Source organism: Montipora foliosa, chromosome 9 (genome assembly GCF_036669935.1).
Source record: "Montipora foliosa isolate CH-2021 chromosome 9, ASM3666993v2, whole genome shotgun sequence".
In the NCBI taxonomy this organism is placed as follows: Eukaryota; Metazoa; Cnidaria; class Anthozoa; order Scleractinia; family Acroporidae; genus Montipora; species Montipora foliosa.
This window is the reverse complement of record NC_090877.1, coordinates 35,234,072-35,251,571: the sequence shown is the minus strand read 5'-3', so window position 1 is coordinate 35,251,571 and position 17,500 is coordinate 35,234,072. Positions and strand designations below refer to the sequence as shown.

General features: G+C 39.4%; 1 protein-coding gene across 1 annotated transcript in view; it reads right to left on the bottom strand.

Annotated features, from left to right (window-relative positions):
• LOC137970858 (uncharacterized) overlaps positions 1–17,500 on the bottom strand; it is an 18,841-nt gene that overhangs the window by 10 nt on the left and 1,331 nt on the right. Inside the window, 4 exon segments of the mRNA XM_068817481.1 lie at positions 1–827; positions 1,663–8,165; positions 8,886–8,999; positions 14,097–14,130. The exon segment at positions 1–827 is cut by the window's left edge and continues 10 nt beyond it. Of these exon segments, the coding sequence (XP_068673582.1) occupies positions 777–827; positions 1,663–8,165; positions 8,886–8,898 (6,567 nt within the window). The 5' untranslated portion in view covers positions 8,899–8,999; positions 14,097–14,130 and the 3' untranslated portion in view covers positions 1–776.

The window sequence follows — 17,500 nt, the reverse complement described above, 5'->3', positions numbered from 1 at the left end:
ACGCTTGTATTAAACTCAGCTACTTTAACAATACAGATGCAAAAAAAATCTAAGTCACCTAAAATATGCTTAAATTTTCTGGATGTCACGTGTACGCTTGGGTGAGTATGGAAGGGCTTGATTATATTGGGAAACCTTTTTTTAAACAATGTATGAAGTAAAAAACATTGATTTCACAAAGTTTCAGCTGCGTCTGGTAATTCTCGCATACCGCAATGGATTCAAGAGTAAAACTACTAGGTCTTCATGGTTATGGAACAGAATTTCAAGCAACCCGGCTAAAAGAACTATTTATCAGTAATTTGAAATCACCGAGGCAGCGGAAGATCCTTACTAACACTATTTAAGACTAAGACTTTTAATCTATTTTTAAGAACCTCAGCCAAAGTTAGCTTTAATTTTACGTTGCACCACGGATTTTCTTTCCACCTTTTTCCCCGTGATTTCAGTTTCACTATCAACATTACTGTATCGCAATGAAATTCAATTATTTATTCTTAAATTTCCTTGTTCATTTTAACTGATATGTATAAAACGCCGATCCGTCCATTAAGATGTTTGCAAAAAATAACATACTTTCATTTTAAAAAGATAAATCCTCGGAGATACGAGAGAAGTCATTAATATATGTTTGTTTCTTTAAGTGCCACAATTGAGACAAAATTCACGCCGGAGTGAAAGAAAGTCTGATGTTTGAGCCCAGTCGCCCTGTACAAACATCCTGTACTTTGTTATGTCATTCCAGTTGTCAATAAGATTTCTGCTTCCGCTTGTTTTCAAATTGCCTTTTTCATCTCATCATATCTTCCTGTAGTCTTGATTAGTGCCTAAAGAGAAAATACAATGCTTTTTAATTAAGACCAGGCACAGATAGTTTCTGATTTAGTTCCTGCCGCACTCCTTCGCAGCCCTTATTTTTGTTTAATATTGTGATATCGAGGTGGCCTCTCCTATAAGCCTGGTGGTTTCCTGAGGTCTCCTCGCCTAACAACCTGCTGTATGCTTTTTTAAAATCTGTTATACACATAAAGGCAAATAAATGATAATGATGATGATGATGAAGTCAAGCGAGTTGCTTTTAACCAACTTTAGATTTCAAAACCTGATTTAACCATTTCTCTCTTCAAATGCACTCATAAGACACTTTCACTGTATGCCAAATCTTGTTGAAAGTATTTTATGCGTAAGTGATTGGTGACGGAAGGGATTTATTTCGTAATTTTCCTTAGTTCAGATGAGAATCATTAAATACAGGATCGCTTAAGGTTCAGCCCTATTCAATGTTAATAGCAGAAGCAATAAGTAACCGACACTTGTAGTTAAATTCTCCTGACCCTCCCAGACGAACTCGTAACTAGTCCAGTTTGTTTTATATTCTCCTTTAGCCAACTGCTGTTTGTCAAAAAAGATGGCTTTGGTCTTTTTTATAATCCCAAAACAATTCCAAGGTCGCTTTGGCGAGAAGAGACAGGAAAAACAAATAATGGAAGTTTTGTAAGATGTCCTACAATTCCTACAGTGCGATGGTTGTGTTTAGGCTTAGAGGAAATTCTTCAGTTAAACTACTTCTGCTTCATCAAAACCTGTCAATTTTCGTGGAAATACGTAAATTAATATAAGTTAAAAGGAACCATTTTTTGCAAATGAATCTGTGATGTTTACCTTGAGATTTTTCATTTTCATTTCCTCCAGCATATATTGAAGCGCTTCCTTGGCTCGAGGCTTTACAGAGTGATCGCACAGTAGGTTCTCCGCCACGTTCACAGGATTCTCACGACGAGAATTTCTCATTTTTTGAAATTCAAGGGGTTTGTACAGGGAAAATAGTTTCTGGAAAGCAGTCTTTGACATCGAAAGCACACAGTGATGCAGGGCAGTGTTTCCCTCTTCGTCCACACTTCGTACATTAATTTCCGTCTCTCGTGTCTTGAAGGTTGGAATGAATTTTGACTTACTTTTCGTAACCGCTACCGACAAGGAAGACATTCCTGGAACTAGTCCTAAAGCAGCTTTGTGGTTTCTGTCAAACTGAGATGGGAGAGTACAGTTTAGGTCTACTTTTCGTGCGACTATAAGATATTGCATCACACGAGGACTCATTGACGGAATTGAGCAGGCTTTTAAGAGTGCGGTGTAGCCCTTCATATCCTCCATCTGCAATTGTTCAATACTGAACTCCTTAAGACGAGCTTCGATTTGTTCTGTGGTGAGGTCACCTTCCTTTTTGCATCTTGTGTACTCATTCCAAAGATCAACGATAGCTCTTGTTACTTCGTTGGTTCCCGCCTGGTATTCCGTGCTGTCACTGACACTGTCGTAACTTTTCCCTTGCATGTTTTTTTGGCTTGGGGTAGGTGTATTCTGCAACTCTGTTGCTGCGTCTTGTAAGGCGTACACTGAGATAGAAGTAGTTTGGCTGCTGTCGCTTGACCTAGCCCCAAATTTCAATTTTTCGATTTGTTCGTCGACGTCGGGAATCACTGCGACTTCTATTTGTGCTGAATCACTTGAGCTCCTTCTGTCAAGGCAGGTATCATCCTTCCAAAGTTTTCTTTTTCTGTTCGTTGTCTCCCTTATGTCTTCAGGTATACAGCCACCGTTTTTAATCTCGGTACTGATCCTTGGACCTCTGTGTGCAGTTGACTTCAACTCCTTCTTTTCATTTCTTGGAACCTTACAGCTCTCTCGATCTAATTCTCTCATTAGGACGCTTTGTATTGCTGATGCTTTCTTGCTTGTATTGTAATTCTCAACGTTTGTAATGTTAGCAAGGTTAGCAAGGTCAATTTTCCGTCGCTTGTATGGGGATTCAGGAACAGATGAACTGATGCATGAAGAATCGGTACTCCAATGGTCAGATGAGACGCCAATTGGTTCCCCATCGGTAACAAGCCCATCATTCTCAAAACGTGTTCCACCTGAGTCGACGTCCATGGCTGTTTCGCTGTCGTGTGTGGGATCGTTTTGTTTAAAGCATGCCTCAATCAGAATCCATCGTAAACTATGTCGGTTTGGGTCAGCGGCAGACAAAATTGCAAATTGAGCCTTTCTGTCACTCATTTCCGAAAAAAGACAAATTCCATTGTGGGTTGATACGGCTTCCAGGGTGAGGCGAGGCCAGCGTTCGATTGCATCGGCCGTACTTATGATAAAGACAATCTTCTCTTTAGTAGCACAAAATCTTGAGTTTAGCTGCATCATGCTCGTTGTGGTTCAATTTGACGCACAGTAGGACGTAATAAGGACTTGAATCTCATTTGTCTGCGCTTCCTCCGAATAATCCGTTGCTTCGAGTTGCTCAACAATTCTAACTGTAGGTAGTTCGTCCACTTGATCGTCTCGTCGATCATACCCAATGTGACCTTTGAAACATTTATCAGGACCAGCTTCTTTTACAATATTTCGAAAATGCTCCAAGATAATACGTTCTTCCAAGTCTTCGGTCAGCTGGCTCGAGGATGGGCGATCCTGCAAGACGCTTTCTTTCCTCCATTGAAAGATACTTGGAAAAGAGAGGTTTTGGATCCAATCCTTGTATTGAACTTTTAGAAAACGGTAACGGTTGCATTTAACTACCCAGAGACCAGCTTTGTCGCAATCATCATTGAAGCGTAGGTCTTCCCAGCAAGGCCAAGGACGGTAAAAAACCTCCTCTTTCACCGTGCTCCGAACATTCAATAGGATCACAGCGTACACCTGGGTCTTTGCGAATGAGTCTCTCACTCTTGGAACACTTCTTAAAAGTCCTAGCACGCCATAGCTTCCATGGTGCTTTTCGGTTTCGTGGTGGTTTTCAGTGAATATTTTAGCCGGTCCTGTGTAAAGGTACAGTGGAAACTGATTTGCAAAGTTACCCTCTAAAGGGTATGTACTCTGATGTACTCCAAATCTGGGTGGCATTTCTTTTCCTTCAGCCATTTTCTGAAGATGGCTCAGAGGCTTAAAGAAAGAACAACGTTTCATTTTAATCATGCCGTTGTCATCCCTTAAAACCTTGCCATTTGATGGTGTCTGCGTGCAAGACGTAAATAATGCTTCAGACATCATGGCCACGTTGTCATCAATGACAAAAACGTACTCCAGCTTCAAGGCAGACGCAATTTTCTGGATGAACAGCCTAGCATATCCAATGCCTCCTTCTTCTGGTCCTACTTCACAACTGGGCAGTTCTTCAGGCAACTGAAAAATAGCAAGAACTTTACCCCAAGTGGCTTTATAAGCCTGAAACTTTCTTCTGCGAACCACAGCAACTTGCACGCAAGTGATCACACGATTATCTTCTTTCATTACATGGGTGTAATTAAGAAGACACTTTCGTGGATCATCTCTATGCGAAGGGTGAAATATCCAGTATGGCAACTTGGGAACATCGTTTTCCTGTGGTGCCAGGCTGCCCCTGGAAAGACTTTGCTTAGCTGAACCAATGTCACCGAAGTGTTTTTTGAGATGACTGTATGGTGCGCGGCTTACAGGTATCGAACATTCAACACTTATTGACTTTCCATTCAGGTCCACCAGAATAGTTTGCAAGCATGGTTCTTGACCTTGGAGAATTCGTCCACATTCCGAGCAATTTTCGAAGTGATACCAATGCCAAGCGCGCATGTGATGTTCGCAATCGGTCTTAGGGTAGTAGCGAGAAGACTTAAATGGTTGCAGCCCAACACTTTTCATCAGAATGAAAGGACTTTCCTTGCAGTCATGCGTATAGAAGCAACCCCCAAAGGAGTACTTTCCCGGCGCCACAGGTTTTTCCAGGAGGCTGGGAGCCTCTTGGATTGTTTTCCAGTAGGGATACTCCCAGTTTTTTGCTTCTGTTCTTTCCATAGATTCATTAGCCTTTATCTCTTCTGAGGAATCAGGCTGTTTGTAGTAGTACGGAAAACCTTCATCAAAAGAAGAAACACTCTTGGATGGAAAGTCTTCTCTTTCAAGGATATCTTGTCTCAAGAGTTTTATAAGACATAGATATGTTCCTGTTTTTCCAATCTGAGGTTCAGCTTGGAGAAGGATTCTGTTACAATGCTTTTGCGTGTTTTCGTGGTCATAGCTATCCTTATGCGCTTCATAGTCGATCCAGCGAAGTGAAGATGCTCTCGTGCCGTGGCTTTTGATCATGTACCTGTCAGGTCTGGTACATTGAATCGCGCTCATAGCTGGTGACCTTTGCAAAGATTCCTTAAGCCTGTTGTAGAGTACCCGTCCAACCAACACATAAGGGATATCCTGACCACGTGATTCACCGATACGGACATTTGCATAGCGGCACATTCTTCCAAGCTCTTGGACTACACTGGAAAGAAACAGTGGAGATCCCTCTTTGAATTCCCTGCTACTGTCGTAGTTTAGCCGAAGATCGAGGCAATCAAAACTGTGGGGGAATGTATCTCCCATACGACCTTTATCCACCAAAATTAGGATGCAAGCAAGATTTTCCAAGTCTTCATACTTAGTAATTGACTTGTGCACGTGTTTGCAATTCATGCACTTCTTGCGGCCAGGTTGTAGGTGAAGTTCCTTACAGCAGCAGTCAAATTTGTACTCACAGTTAACGGGCTGCAACTTAACAAAGAAAGGGCTTGCCGATTTCATCAACTGTTTCTCGATCTGGATTCCGCCATAGTCTCTTATGATTTCAAAACGTTCTTTTAGGCAGGATATCCTCCTTGCCAATATTAAAGTGTGGAAAAATTGATTTGCTGTCTCCATGCTCTTTGCTCGTACGATCTTCATCTTGCCCGATCGTCCCTTTCCGCTTTGGATCAAACTCTGCACTAAGAAACTTGTTTCATTTTCTTGGACATTGCAATACCAGGTCTCAACCAGGTTTTGGCCGCCGTTTTGCTGCAGGTTTTGTTTGATTTCATCGATGATTGCAGCTTCTCGTGTGCTTCGAATGAAGTCTTGGAAATCCTGTGGTGAAAGATACATCAAGCATAGGACAAAGGAGAAAAGGATATTTGATCCCTTGTCAATGGCGTTTGCCTTTCCTTGTTTCTTCATTCTTGCAAACTCTTTAATGTCCTCTTTTGACGCCGTTTTTGCCTCGTTGCAAATCTCTCTTTTAACTAATTTGAATGCCTCAGGATGGATGAATTCACTTTCCTGCAGTTTTGCGTCGAGCTCTCGTGTAAATTCGTCGAGCTTCTCGTCGAATTCCTTAGCAGGTGTTGAGTGTACGTCTTTTGATAGTGCCATGCGTATTTTGTCGCTGGTGTCATAGACGCTGGCATGAAGAATATGATAGCAATACTCTGCACACAGCAAGGCGTCAATCTTGAAGAATGATGAATCGGTCTTGAGCTTCTTATCTCTTTTCAGCTTGTCTACGATCCGTTGAAAAAACGAATCCTCTCTTATTTTCTGTTCCTCCATAGTGTCACATTTCATAGTGCTGAGGTAGTAGTTTAAACTTACATACTGTTGTCCAACCGAGCTGACTTCTGTTGGCCCATACTGTTCCAAGTAGAACTCGAAGGAAACCGTAGCTGCATTGTTTCTGGGTTTAATGATAGTCACACACCCTTTCCTTTCGACTTTCGCAACTTCTAAGGTGACCAGGCCATTGTCATGAACTGCCAAATAGTGATCTGGTTTATCACGACAACGAAATGCTACAACGTCGACGCCAAAATCCATTTTGACTTCAAACTCGACTGCTTTAGATGGATCATTGGTGGCTTTTAAATCTTCTGTTATTGTGAGGACCCTTTTCTCACTTTCCAAGAACTTAATTGTCACAATACCATGCCCACCCTCAACAATGAATTCTGTCGCGTCACGTTCAGAAGTTGTTACAGTCATAGGCTTCTGCGATGCTACTTGTAGATAGCGATGCTTTGCGTCATCTCCAGTGTACAACGTCGATTTAAGTTTCATCCGCATTCCTCTCTCAAAGTTTTTTAGCTCAACTTCTGACCAATGGACAACGTGTAACTCCACTTCTTTGGAGGTTTGTTTAACGTTTTCTAGGAAAGGCTGTGTCCCCAGTACCAAGAGATCGCCAGCTCTGTACTTTCTTTCACTTATCGTAGTGTTGTCACAAAGAACTACACATCGGACTTCAGGAAGGCGAGAGTTGCTAGTCAGGAGATTAAAAGGAGTCGCAGAGATCTGAACCACCACCACATTTCTTGGTGAGTTGTCCTTGCACCATTCATTGATGAACAGATTGTGAGCAGATGACTTTCGTGCCTTATCCTTGGTGATTCCCCAGTGGCACTCATCGGCTATGATAACAAAGAGGGTTTGGGGTTTTTGCTGGACAGCCAGCTTAAGTTGCTCGAAATACCTGTCATTCTCATCGCTGCGAACATACATAAACATTCTCTTGCAATTGTTTGCATTCGGTTCTTTACGAACCTTCAGCTCTTCTTCTGGCAACACACCTGCATCTGGATGACGAATCCTTTTCTCCGTTTGATCGCTGAGCATTCGATACCTCGCTGTGTAGACCACAAAGTCAACATCGTTGAAGACATCTTTTAGCCTTGCAATTTTGTGATAATGCCACATAATTGCGTTGATTCGCTTCTTGAGGATATGTGCCATCTCTATCTGCGACGGATAATAGCAAGGTTTTTCCGGATTGGCTTGCACTTCTTCGACGATGTCTTCTTCGTCCGAAGGGTATCCCTCCAGGAGGATATCCTCCTCCTTCTCGTTGTTGGACTCCTCTTCAGCAGCTTCTAATTCCTCATAAAGCTTGATATCGGCATCTATATCTTTCCTTATCTCTTTTCGAATCTCTCCATATGGATCTACGTCTTCGTTCACCAGAACGGCAATACTTTCAAGGAGGACACTTTCACTCGGTGGGTAAAGAAAAATCTTGTGCCCATTGTTGCGGAAATTTGAGCAAACCTTGCGCACTTTTACTGAGAAAGCTCTGTCGTCACCAAACCATGTTTTTCGCTTTTGGTTCTGATTTTTTAATTCATCCATCAACTCTGGCGTAGCCTGGAAAAGTCTGAACAAATGACCATCGTCTCTGAGCGTGACTGCATCCACAATTTCCGTCATGAAGTCCAAAAAAAGGGATTCAGTCATTGAGTCCGGAGCTGACCAACAGTGCCTTTCATAATCGTTTAGCTCGGGAAGGGTTGTCCAAAACGGATTGTCTGATGTCGAAAAATTAACGACCACTGGAAGTGTATCCTCTTCACCTGCAAATATTCAAGTTTGGGACAAGAAAATCACTATCGTGGAAAAGTAACTTATTAGAATATTAGATGTTTATCGTTTAATCGTACCTCGGATACCAGAGGCAAGCTTAGGTTTTCATTTTCTTCAAACACGCCTCCGGAGGTAGCAAAGGTGATACAAGTCAAAAACTCATAGATAAATCCAAATCCTGAGCAGTCATGAAACTAACAAAGCACTCGGCCGTCATAATTAACCAACCGATTTACGGTCAATAATCGTTTTATTTTCTCAAACGTCGGACGATATAAACTACCTAGCTTTACCAGGCATCGTCTTGAATATGCAATCTTTACCTTTCCCTGGTGCTAAATAAAACCAGGTTCATGAATACATTTTCTTCTAACACGTAAAACTAAGATTTTGCGGGACCACAAAAATCGCCATTTGTTAAAGGGGAAATTTTCCAGATCTAAAACGCTCCTCGTTAGCCTTAACAAAATAATTTATCAACTCAAGAGAGAATCCATGACAAGCTCTGAAGCAGGAATCGTACAGGAATAGCGTGGGCTCCCACGCTTGGCGGGTAGTCTGGGTAATTGTCAACTTCACCACAGTAAGGGACACGCAGCCCCAGTCGATTAGACAGCAAACAGTCAGAGATCCGGACAACATCAATGATTTCTGTCGTCATATTGATACGAATCTACAATATGTAACCCCTGCACCCACTAATTCCCCACCGTTAGCTTGCATTTCTTCGTCGATCTCTTGTGCGTCCGAAGGATATTCTTCCACGAGGATATCCTCCTCCTCCGCCTCTAATTCCTCATGAACTGTAATATCGTTTCGAATCTCTGAAGGTAGAAAAGATAACACAAGCAATAAACTTGAGGATAAATCCAAATCTTGAGCAAAATGATAGGTTATGCAACTAACAACTGAAAGGACTCGGTCGTTATAATTAACCATATCTTGGTCAACCATATATGGTCGGTTGGTCGGTAAATATACTGTAGAACAGATGACAATACTCAGCAACATTGACAGAGGGGGAGGGGGGGGTGTAAATTCTTCCCTGAGTAGGGGTGTGCGAAAATGAAGGTGAATAATTTGTGTCACTGTCTCAACAGTTTTGTCCAAGACTGTAGCTGATATCGAAGCAGTATGGGCTAGTGGTTAGAGCGCTTGTCTTGAAATGCGGAGACCCGTTCTCGCCACTCGATGAATTTGATCCTGCATGGTATCCCTGGTTCAACTTCTCAACTGCACTTGTAAACAGCCGAGTGGTTTGCTCCAGAAAGTTGAGATTCTTAACAGTTGTTGTTATTGTTCTGTTCTGTAGTTTCGTTAACTGTTTTCATTGGCTCATATGGGGAGTGGTCACGTATTTAAAAAAAACCCTTATCAAAAGATGTACCACTAACTACTTGTAACCACAGGGTGCAGAGGAGTTTTTTTGGACACCATGGAGGAGGCCTAAATCGACGGTTTTCCTCCCTTTCCTCTTTTTCTTGTTTTGTACAATCCAACAAAATGCCTCTGCACCCTGCGTTGTAACCAGCCTAGATCTATTTCGCAGACTGCCCTTATTTAAATAATGAGTGCATGAGTATGAGTTGTCCAGTATATATAATGATTACATTACTTTAGATCAGTTGGCTTCTAGGAAAGGACATAATTCTAATACGGCCTTAATGAACTATATGACCCAATATAAAAAAAATACCGTAATACTCTTTGTTTATCCCTCCAAAATTTAGCATAAGCATTGCTTTTATTTTCTCTTGGGACATATAATGATCCCAAGAAAAACTCATGCAAACAATACTTATGCAGAAATTTTGGAGGGACAAACAAAGAGTATTATGGTATTTTTTATATTGGCTAATATAGGTGCCAACATACATGGTTTTGTTGGCTAGATGGCGTTGCCGATTTAATCAGGGTTTTTCCACCTATGATTGTAGCATAGTTAATTTGGTTCGTTCCACTGGAAATTTTCCGGAATAAACGGAACTTCTGAAAAGGTGGAAATGTGTGTTCCATTTACAACTTTTGAAAGGTCTTACCACTTCCAGGCTATTCACGGCCACATTTTTAAATTTTGGCGCGTAAAATCACTGGGCGGCGAACGGACCTGAGTTAAATGGAACACGTTATTCACCCGATGGAAATTTCCACCGAAATTTCCGCAAATTTTTTGTAAATGGAAAACGCCCAAAATAACACGACGAAAACGTATTTGTACAATAGATAGCTTTTTCGCCTCAAATCGAAGCCAGATTGATCAGAGAAAAACAATACAGAAGAAGAAAAGTGTTTCAATGAGGAAGAAACACATGAAGCTCAAACGAAACCACGATCTTTCCAGAAAACTTGGTTACGAGATTACACGTAGTTGGGCTATGAAAGGAGGCGATGTTCTGCTATTTTTGTCGGAAATCTAAGAAAACAAACTTCTTTGTATCGGAAAAAGGTGTTCAAATTTTTGGAACCTTAACTCTCCTAAGACACAACGACTGTAAAGAACACGTGGATGCTGTTAATTAGGAAACTGTGGGGGATACACACAGCAACACTATCACAGCGTCGTGTTTTTAGAGAACAATGGTCAATCGCAAGCCATTGACACCATTTTCTTAACTTTCTTGTTTGTATTAATTTTTTAATGACAAGTAACGAGTAAAAAAATAAGTTTTTGTTGTCGTGCCTTTTTCTTTATTTGAACGTAAGAAAACGGAAAAAAATTGACATCCCCCTAAAAATGAAAATGTCCCCCCCCCCCAATTTTAGCAAAGGGGATAAACTGTCCCCCAGTGATCAAATCCTAGCTCAAACCCTGTTATTTACAAAGTCTAGTTCAAGTCAAGAAGAAATCACTGTATAATCTCCTATCTAATGATGAAGTTTTATTGGCTCAACCAACTTTTAAATCAAACAAGACAACATGAGACAGAGCTTTTCAAGTGGCAGCACCCTCTGAATGGAACAAACTTCCAAAATCACTTGACTTGACTAGAGAACGATTTAAAATCTTTCAAAACAAAACTTAAGAAATTTTTACTTCAAAAAGCTTATTATTAATTTTTTTTTTTTTACTTTCTTACTTTCTTCAATATACGATTATTTTATCTGCTTCTTACCACTGTAAATATAATCAGAATTAGTCATAATGTTTTAAACATTGTAAATAACCTTATTGTTTTTTTTAAGAACCTGAGATAATTTACCTATGGATCATGCGCTATATAAGTATTTAATTTGATTGACTGATTGATTTTCATTGTGACTATGGACACTTTGACCTGTTTTTTCTTTTATATTTAATTTACTGTTTTCGTTAAGATGGGGATATGATTAAAGGCAGAATGATAAAGCATCGATAGGAGTACTAGAGCAAAGAACAAAACACGTTGATATAAGATGACTTTTCTATCCTTGTTTCCGATAAAAGATTTAAATTAGCCAATAAAAAAACACGTGACACATACCACATGAAGGAGAGAGTAGAAAGCTAAGTAAGCAGATTTTAAGTTAACGTCAATTGGATGAAGGCTGCTTCCTCTTAAAACAAAAATATCCAACAGCCCGAATTTTCCATCAAAGGTAACAAATTGAACAAGCGCCAGGAAAGATGCAGTCATAATGCCACCAACAACGACTTTGGCACGGTATTCAAACATCGATTACAGAGAAGAAATCATAAGGCTCAAGTATTTGGGCAACAATAAGAACAACAAACGCTGTAACGTGAAATTTCGGCTACAATGTCAGAGCAATGGGTCATTAGTTCTTCTGCTTTGTTTCACAGTCGAGCTCTGTGACGGGTGGCGAGAAGTACTTTTCGAGAATCCAATTTTTGAATTTTGGTGTGTATTTAGCTGGTACTTGAAAAGCATACAGATGATCGTTTTCGCAAAATAATATAAGCAATTCAACTTCCTTTTTACGTTACGATGTTCTCCCATTTCTCAAATTCTCTACTTCGAAAATGCGTCGCCGCATCCCCGAGTCCCGACTTCCCCTGTCCCCGTCCCACTTGTGGTTTTGTTATTCAAATATGCCTACCACAGGAACAAAAGACCCTTTGTTTCAACAGCCAATAAGGCTAGGTGATGCCAATAATATCTTCGCTATTTGTTGGAGAAAATAGATTTTCAACGCTTAGTATTATTCTCAGCATGTCAGAAAATGGTCAGGTGTACGAAAACAAACGTTTCGCTCCCGTAGGAATGAACATGGCCCATAATGAGAGAGGTTAATACTTGGGAGGAATTAGCAGCCTGATGGGTTCATGTATACTATTACAGCTGTTGGAAAAATAGCACGACATAAAGTGCACGCTGGTGGTCAATTAGTTTTATTAAGTAAAATATATGAATACATCAGAAGATGCCTCGTCAGTACAGATTTCCTTGAAATGCCGAAGTCAAGAAACCGGGAACTTACAGGGTTCGTACACTATTTCAGACCAAAAATTCAAGAACTTTCAAGGACCACATTTTCAAATTCGTTTTATTTACGTCGAAGGATTTAACCACGAAAATAGTCTGACAAGCGAGTCTTGCTCATTTTCCATAATGTACGTGCCTGGAAATAATACAAAGACACTGGTAACCATTCTCGACCACACACATGACTTGACCGACCGGCTGATTACATTTAATTTACTGAAGTTTTCTAAGAATGAATAACAAAGATTTTCAAGGACTTTCAAGGCCTGGAAAGTGTAGTCTCAAAATTCAAGGGTTTTCAAGAGGGGCACGAACCCTGAACTTAAAACTAGACACAAAACTTTTTAGGATTATTGTGTTTTTGTGCTTTTTTTCCAACGACGTTTCTTGAAACAGTATATACACACTGTATACAAGTAATAGGTACAGCAATCAATCCTTTTGTACTCTGAAAATGACAGCAGTTTTCCAAACATTTCTTTAGAGGATCTGATCAATTTGTATAGATCAACAAATTTGCTGCATTGAGTTGTTGCAGTGAACCGATATTACAGTCCTCCATTATTATGAGATGATCATACAACAAGCATTCATTGTTTTTCCAGATGAAAAGGCTGAGGTTGCCATGGCAGTGTTGCCACTTCTTTTACAAGCAAAGCTGGGGAATACAGCCACAAAGATTTTGTGGAATTCATTTCTGTAAACTTGTATGACAGTTTAAATCTTATTCTGAAATGATTGGGATTGGAAAAGGGTGGTATGATTATAGGGTTTGAAAATATTGGAAATATTGGGAACCCCATTAAAATGAACCTCTTTATGAAACCTGGTATACATGTAACGTGCAAGTGCAGGTACCATGTTCTTCTGAAGCCCGGTGAAACTTGTATTGAAATCTACGGAACACGGAACCCCAATACAACAAACCCAGAGTTATAATGAAATCCGCATTATAATAAATACCATTTAGATCAGGCTCAAACAGAAAAAAAACACTAAAAGTGAAAATCACAATGATAAGCTGTGTCTGTTTTCACATGAACATCCACCACGATGAAATCTCTTATTTGGATTTCCAGGACACTGTATACTTTTGAGTCTTTTTGAACATTTCTGAGAACTTTCTGGTGGACGTTATAGCACAGCATTTAAGTTTCCAATTATTATATATTAATTTAACAGGAAGAATCAAATCCCTAAAGGACTGCTGAAAGTCGGTTCAAGGCTTTTCCTTTTCTCCTCTTCAGTTCGAAGCCTGCAGTCTCCAAGAAAAGATCACATGGCTGCTGAGAAGCAGATTATTTGCACTTTTGAAAAAATCCTGGTTGAATCAACTCTATCTCTCTTGGCAACATATTGTTTTCATGTATAATAATTATTATTCTTCAGGCTTAACAAATTTTTGTTTGTATCTTCAAAAGTGCATTTTGCAGATCCAGGATAGTAAAAAGTTGCCTCCTTCTGTAATATCGTTTGTTAATTGACTTCATGACTTACCGTTTAATGTTTCATCTTAGGTCACTGCGATCAGCTAACAAAAAATCAATCAACTCCATGAGTGCAGTATATTATTTTATGGTTTGTACTAATTTTCGAAGGCCTTGAATAGCCCTGTAGTTTTAGATTTTAGATTTCAACGTCCCTTCAAAAGCACTTGAAGAGACGAAATTGCTCAAAGTGGTTGAAAACTGCTTGAATTTTTGCTTGGATGGGCAAAATAGATTATATCATCTTAACTCTAAAGCGGAAGCTCATGACCTCGAAACGTTTAACTCTGGTTCAGCGCTGACGTTTTTTAGTTTAAAAATTTCCTTATTTGGATGTAACATAGCTTGTGCATTTTTCTGCGCATGCAGCTTCAATCTTATTTTTGTCCATATTTGGGCATAAAATTGGTGCCCTAGACTATGATCCCCAGCTTTTTTCCAAGGAAAAGAGTTACAAGTTACACGCTTCAAGGTCATCGCCCGAACAAAACAGCTAGATCTAAATTTGTCTAAATTAGGTCTAGCAAAAGTCTTCCAGATATTTTCTAGACCTTTCTAAGACAAATCAAATGTCTTGCGATTCTAGCAAATGTCTTGAAAGACTTTTCGAGTGCTGCTTCACCGGTTTCTCTGTGAAAAGTCTTGAAGTTTCATCTAGACTATACCTTGGCTAGATTTTGAGGTAGTTCTTCCGGCTGGTAATGATTGCATGTACAAGGCCACATATTCTGAGGTATCGAGTTGCCGCTCAGTTACCATCCCTTGCCAAAACTACATATATGTGACATATACCCCTACACATAGTACCCATATGTCAGATGTATGTCACATATATGCAATATATATGCAACATGTATGAAACATATAAGTTACATATATGTGAAATGTAGTAGGGAATTGGAACCATGTATAACTTGCTTACATGTATGTCACATATGTGTTGACATATAGGTGACATATGTGTTGCATATGTGTGGGATTTTTAATTAGCTGGCTTCTATAATTATAATAAGGGGCCGACCATTTAACTCTTGAGGGGGGTGGGTGATTTCTGGTCAGCAACCTGGTGGGCAGGATATTTTTGTCCCTCCTAAATGCTCTGCAGGATATTTTTTTTCTCTCCTCATTTCTCTGCAGGATTTTTTTCCTCAAAAAAGTCTCGTGTTTACATTTACAGAATGTAGTTACATTTACCTTGTGGTTATTGCAGTAATAGTTCTAATATGGAGCTGCAAAGCCTTAAAGTGTTGTAAGCTATACAAAATCATTCTTGTATAGCTACATGTTTTCGGAATGTCATTCTTTAGAATCCTTTAATATTACCTAATAACAATATTCTCATGTCATAAAGTGATGCTCCACAGGTAGATTTGAAAATGTTTAGCTTCTTAATTTAAAAAAATAGCTAAAAATAGCAAAAAGCAGAGAAATGCTCATAGCATGGTAATTACTGCTAGAATCATTAGTTACAATTTAAAAGTGGACTGAAATATCCAAAACAAATGTGAAAGCAGAATTAAAGTTAGTTGATCATGGTCTAATTTGTTATATGTTGTCTTATATTATATAAGACATTGCAAAAACCTTATATTTCAATAGAAAGTAATTACATGAAAATACTTCAGTTGAAAAGATTAAAAATTAACAAATTATTTTTCTTTGTCTAATAAAACTTGATTCTTGAAATAGAAAATTTTACCTCCATTACTGCTTGTGATAAGCTAACGAGTTTGGATACAGTGCGAGCCAGCAAGCCAGAAATCACCGATCCCAATAACCGCAAGCTACCTAAGGAACTGTAGGCTAACTACAGTGCTAACTAGGCTAGCCAATGTGTAATTTAGGCTAACCGTAATGGCTTGCATGACTCCTATGACTTGGAGCCATGTGAACCGAGCAAGCAAGAAATCCCTTATCCCATTATAAGGGCAAACCGCAAGCTACCTAAGCTAACTGTAGGCCAGCCAATCAATGTGTTATTTTAAAAGGCTAAGCAGAGTGGCTCGCTGGCTTGCAGATTATCCGGAATGGTTGCACTTTTGCTGGGATTTTGTAAAACCCCCCAGGAATGATGAAATAGCTTTGCAACATTTTTTTTCTTGCTTGCAGCAGTGCAAGAATTTGTTTTCTATTTCATTTGTGCTGCATGCAATTTTTTTCTTCCAACAAGCGTTTGCAGGAAATTGTTTTTCAAAATCACCCACCACCCTCCCCCCTCCCCCTCAAGAGTTAAATGGTCGGCCCCTAATTAAATTGCTTTTGCGTGTTAATTGTCTGACAACAAAACTTTTTGTGTATTCAGTTAATATTACAATTAATTGATATGTATTAACATTGCTTTTCTTTCGTATATATACTCAAGAAGTGGATATAGATCGTTTTAATTTACATTGTACATGTTAGAGGTTGAATGCAACAAGAAGGTGGCAAATAATCAAAAAAGCAACCTATTTTGAAAATAATAACGCCAAAGGATTTTACTGACAAAATTTGAGGATCCTACATGCATTTGAATCTACCCGGCCATCGCAATTCTAAATGTTGCCATACAATTGCTTGAGATTTACGCTCAGTCAGACATGTGTCTGTGGGAAAAATTAACTTACAGACAAATGTAAGGGAAATTGAAAATTTCGCTAGGCAAATTCTAGTGCAGGTAGGATCCGCAAATTAATTTTTGGGAGTAAAATCCTTTGGTTAGCAACTTCAAGTTTACCAGTCACAATTTTTTCTACATTCAAGGTTTTCTCAAGTTATTACAACACAAATTCTCATGGAAACACTGTTATTTCGGACACGTTTGCGTACTAGTCAAGATGGCTTCCAAAACCGTGATAAGGCCTGAACTTAGTCTAAACACGGGGAAGTCATTATTATACAGGCAAGAAAAGGCGACATAGCACATTTATTTTTATTCCCTCTTTCCAAGAACCATAATACTATTGAACAGATTACCTGCAGAGATAGACTAAGAACTAGAACTGACTGTGGAGTCAACTTCTCTCAGTTCAAAGTTACATAGCTACTTCCACGGTTTTTGGCGCCATCTTGGCAGGGGGGCAAACACGGCTAAATTTACAGTAAATGTATGGGGTTTTGGCCGACTTTGAACCACTGTAGCGCCGCTACAAAGAGACAGATCTCCAACTTTTTGCACTACTTTAAATAGTTTTATTGATATCATTCATTCAGCAGAAAATAAGGCCCTTAAGGAAGGCATGACGTCCGTAAATTCGAATAATAAATATTCATATGTTGCTTCTAATTTCGCGGAAATTTGCCATGATGATTTTAGAAGGGTTTGTACGGAATCTTAAACATTTGTTTATGGTCGTTGTAGCCTAATCCTGGGCTTCTGATAGGATGCGGAAAAAAATTAAAGATTATGCAGAAACTGTTGGCCATATTAGTGGT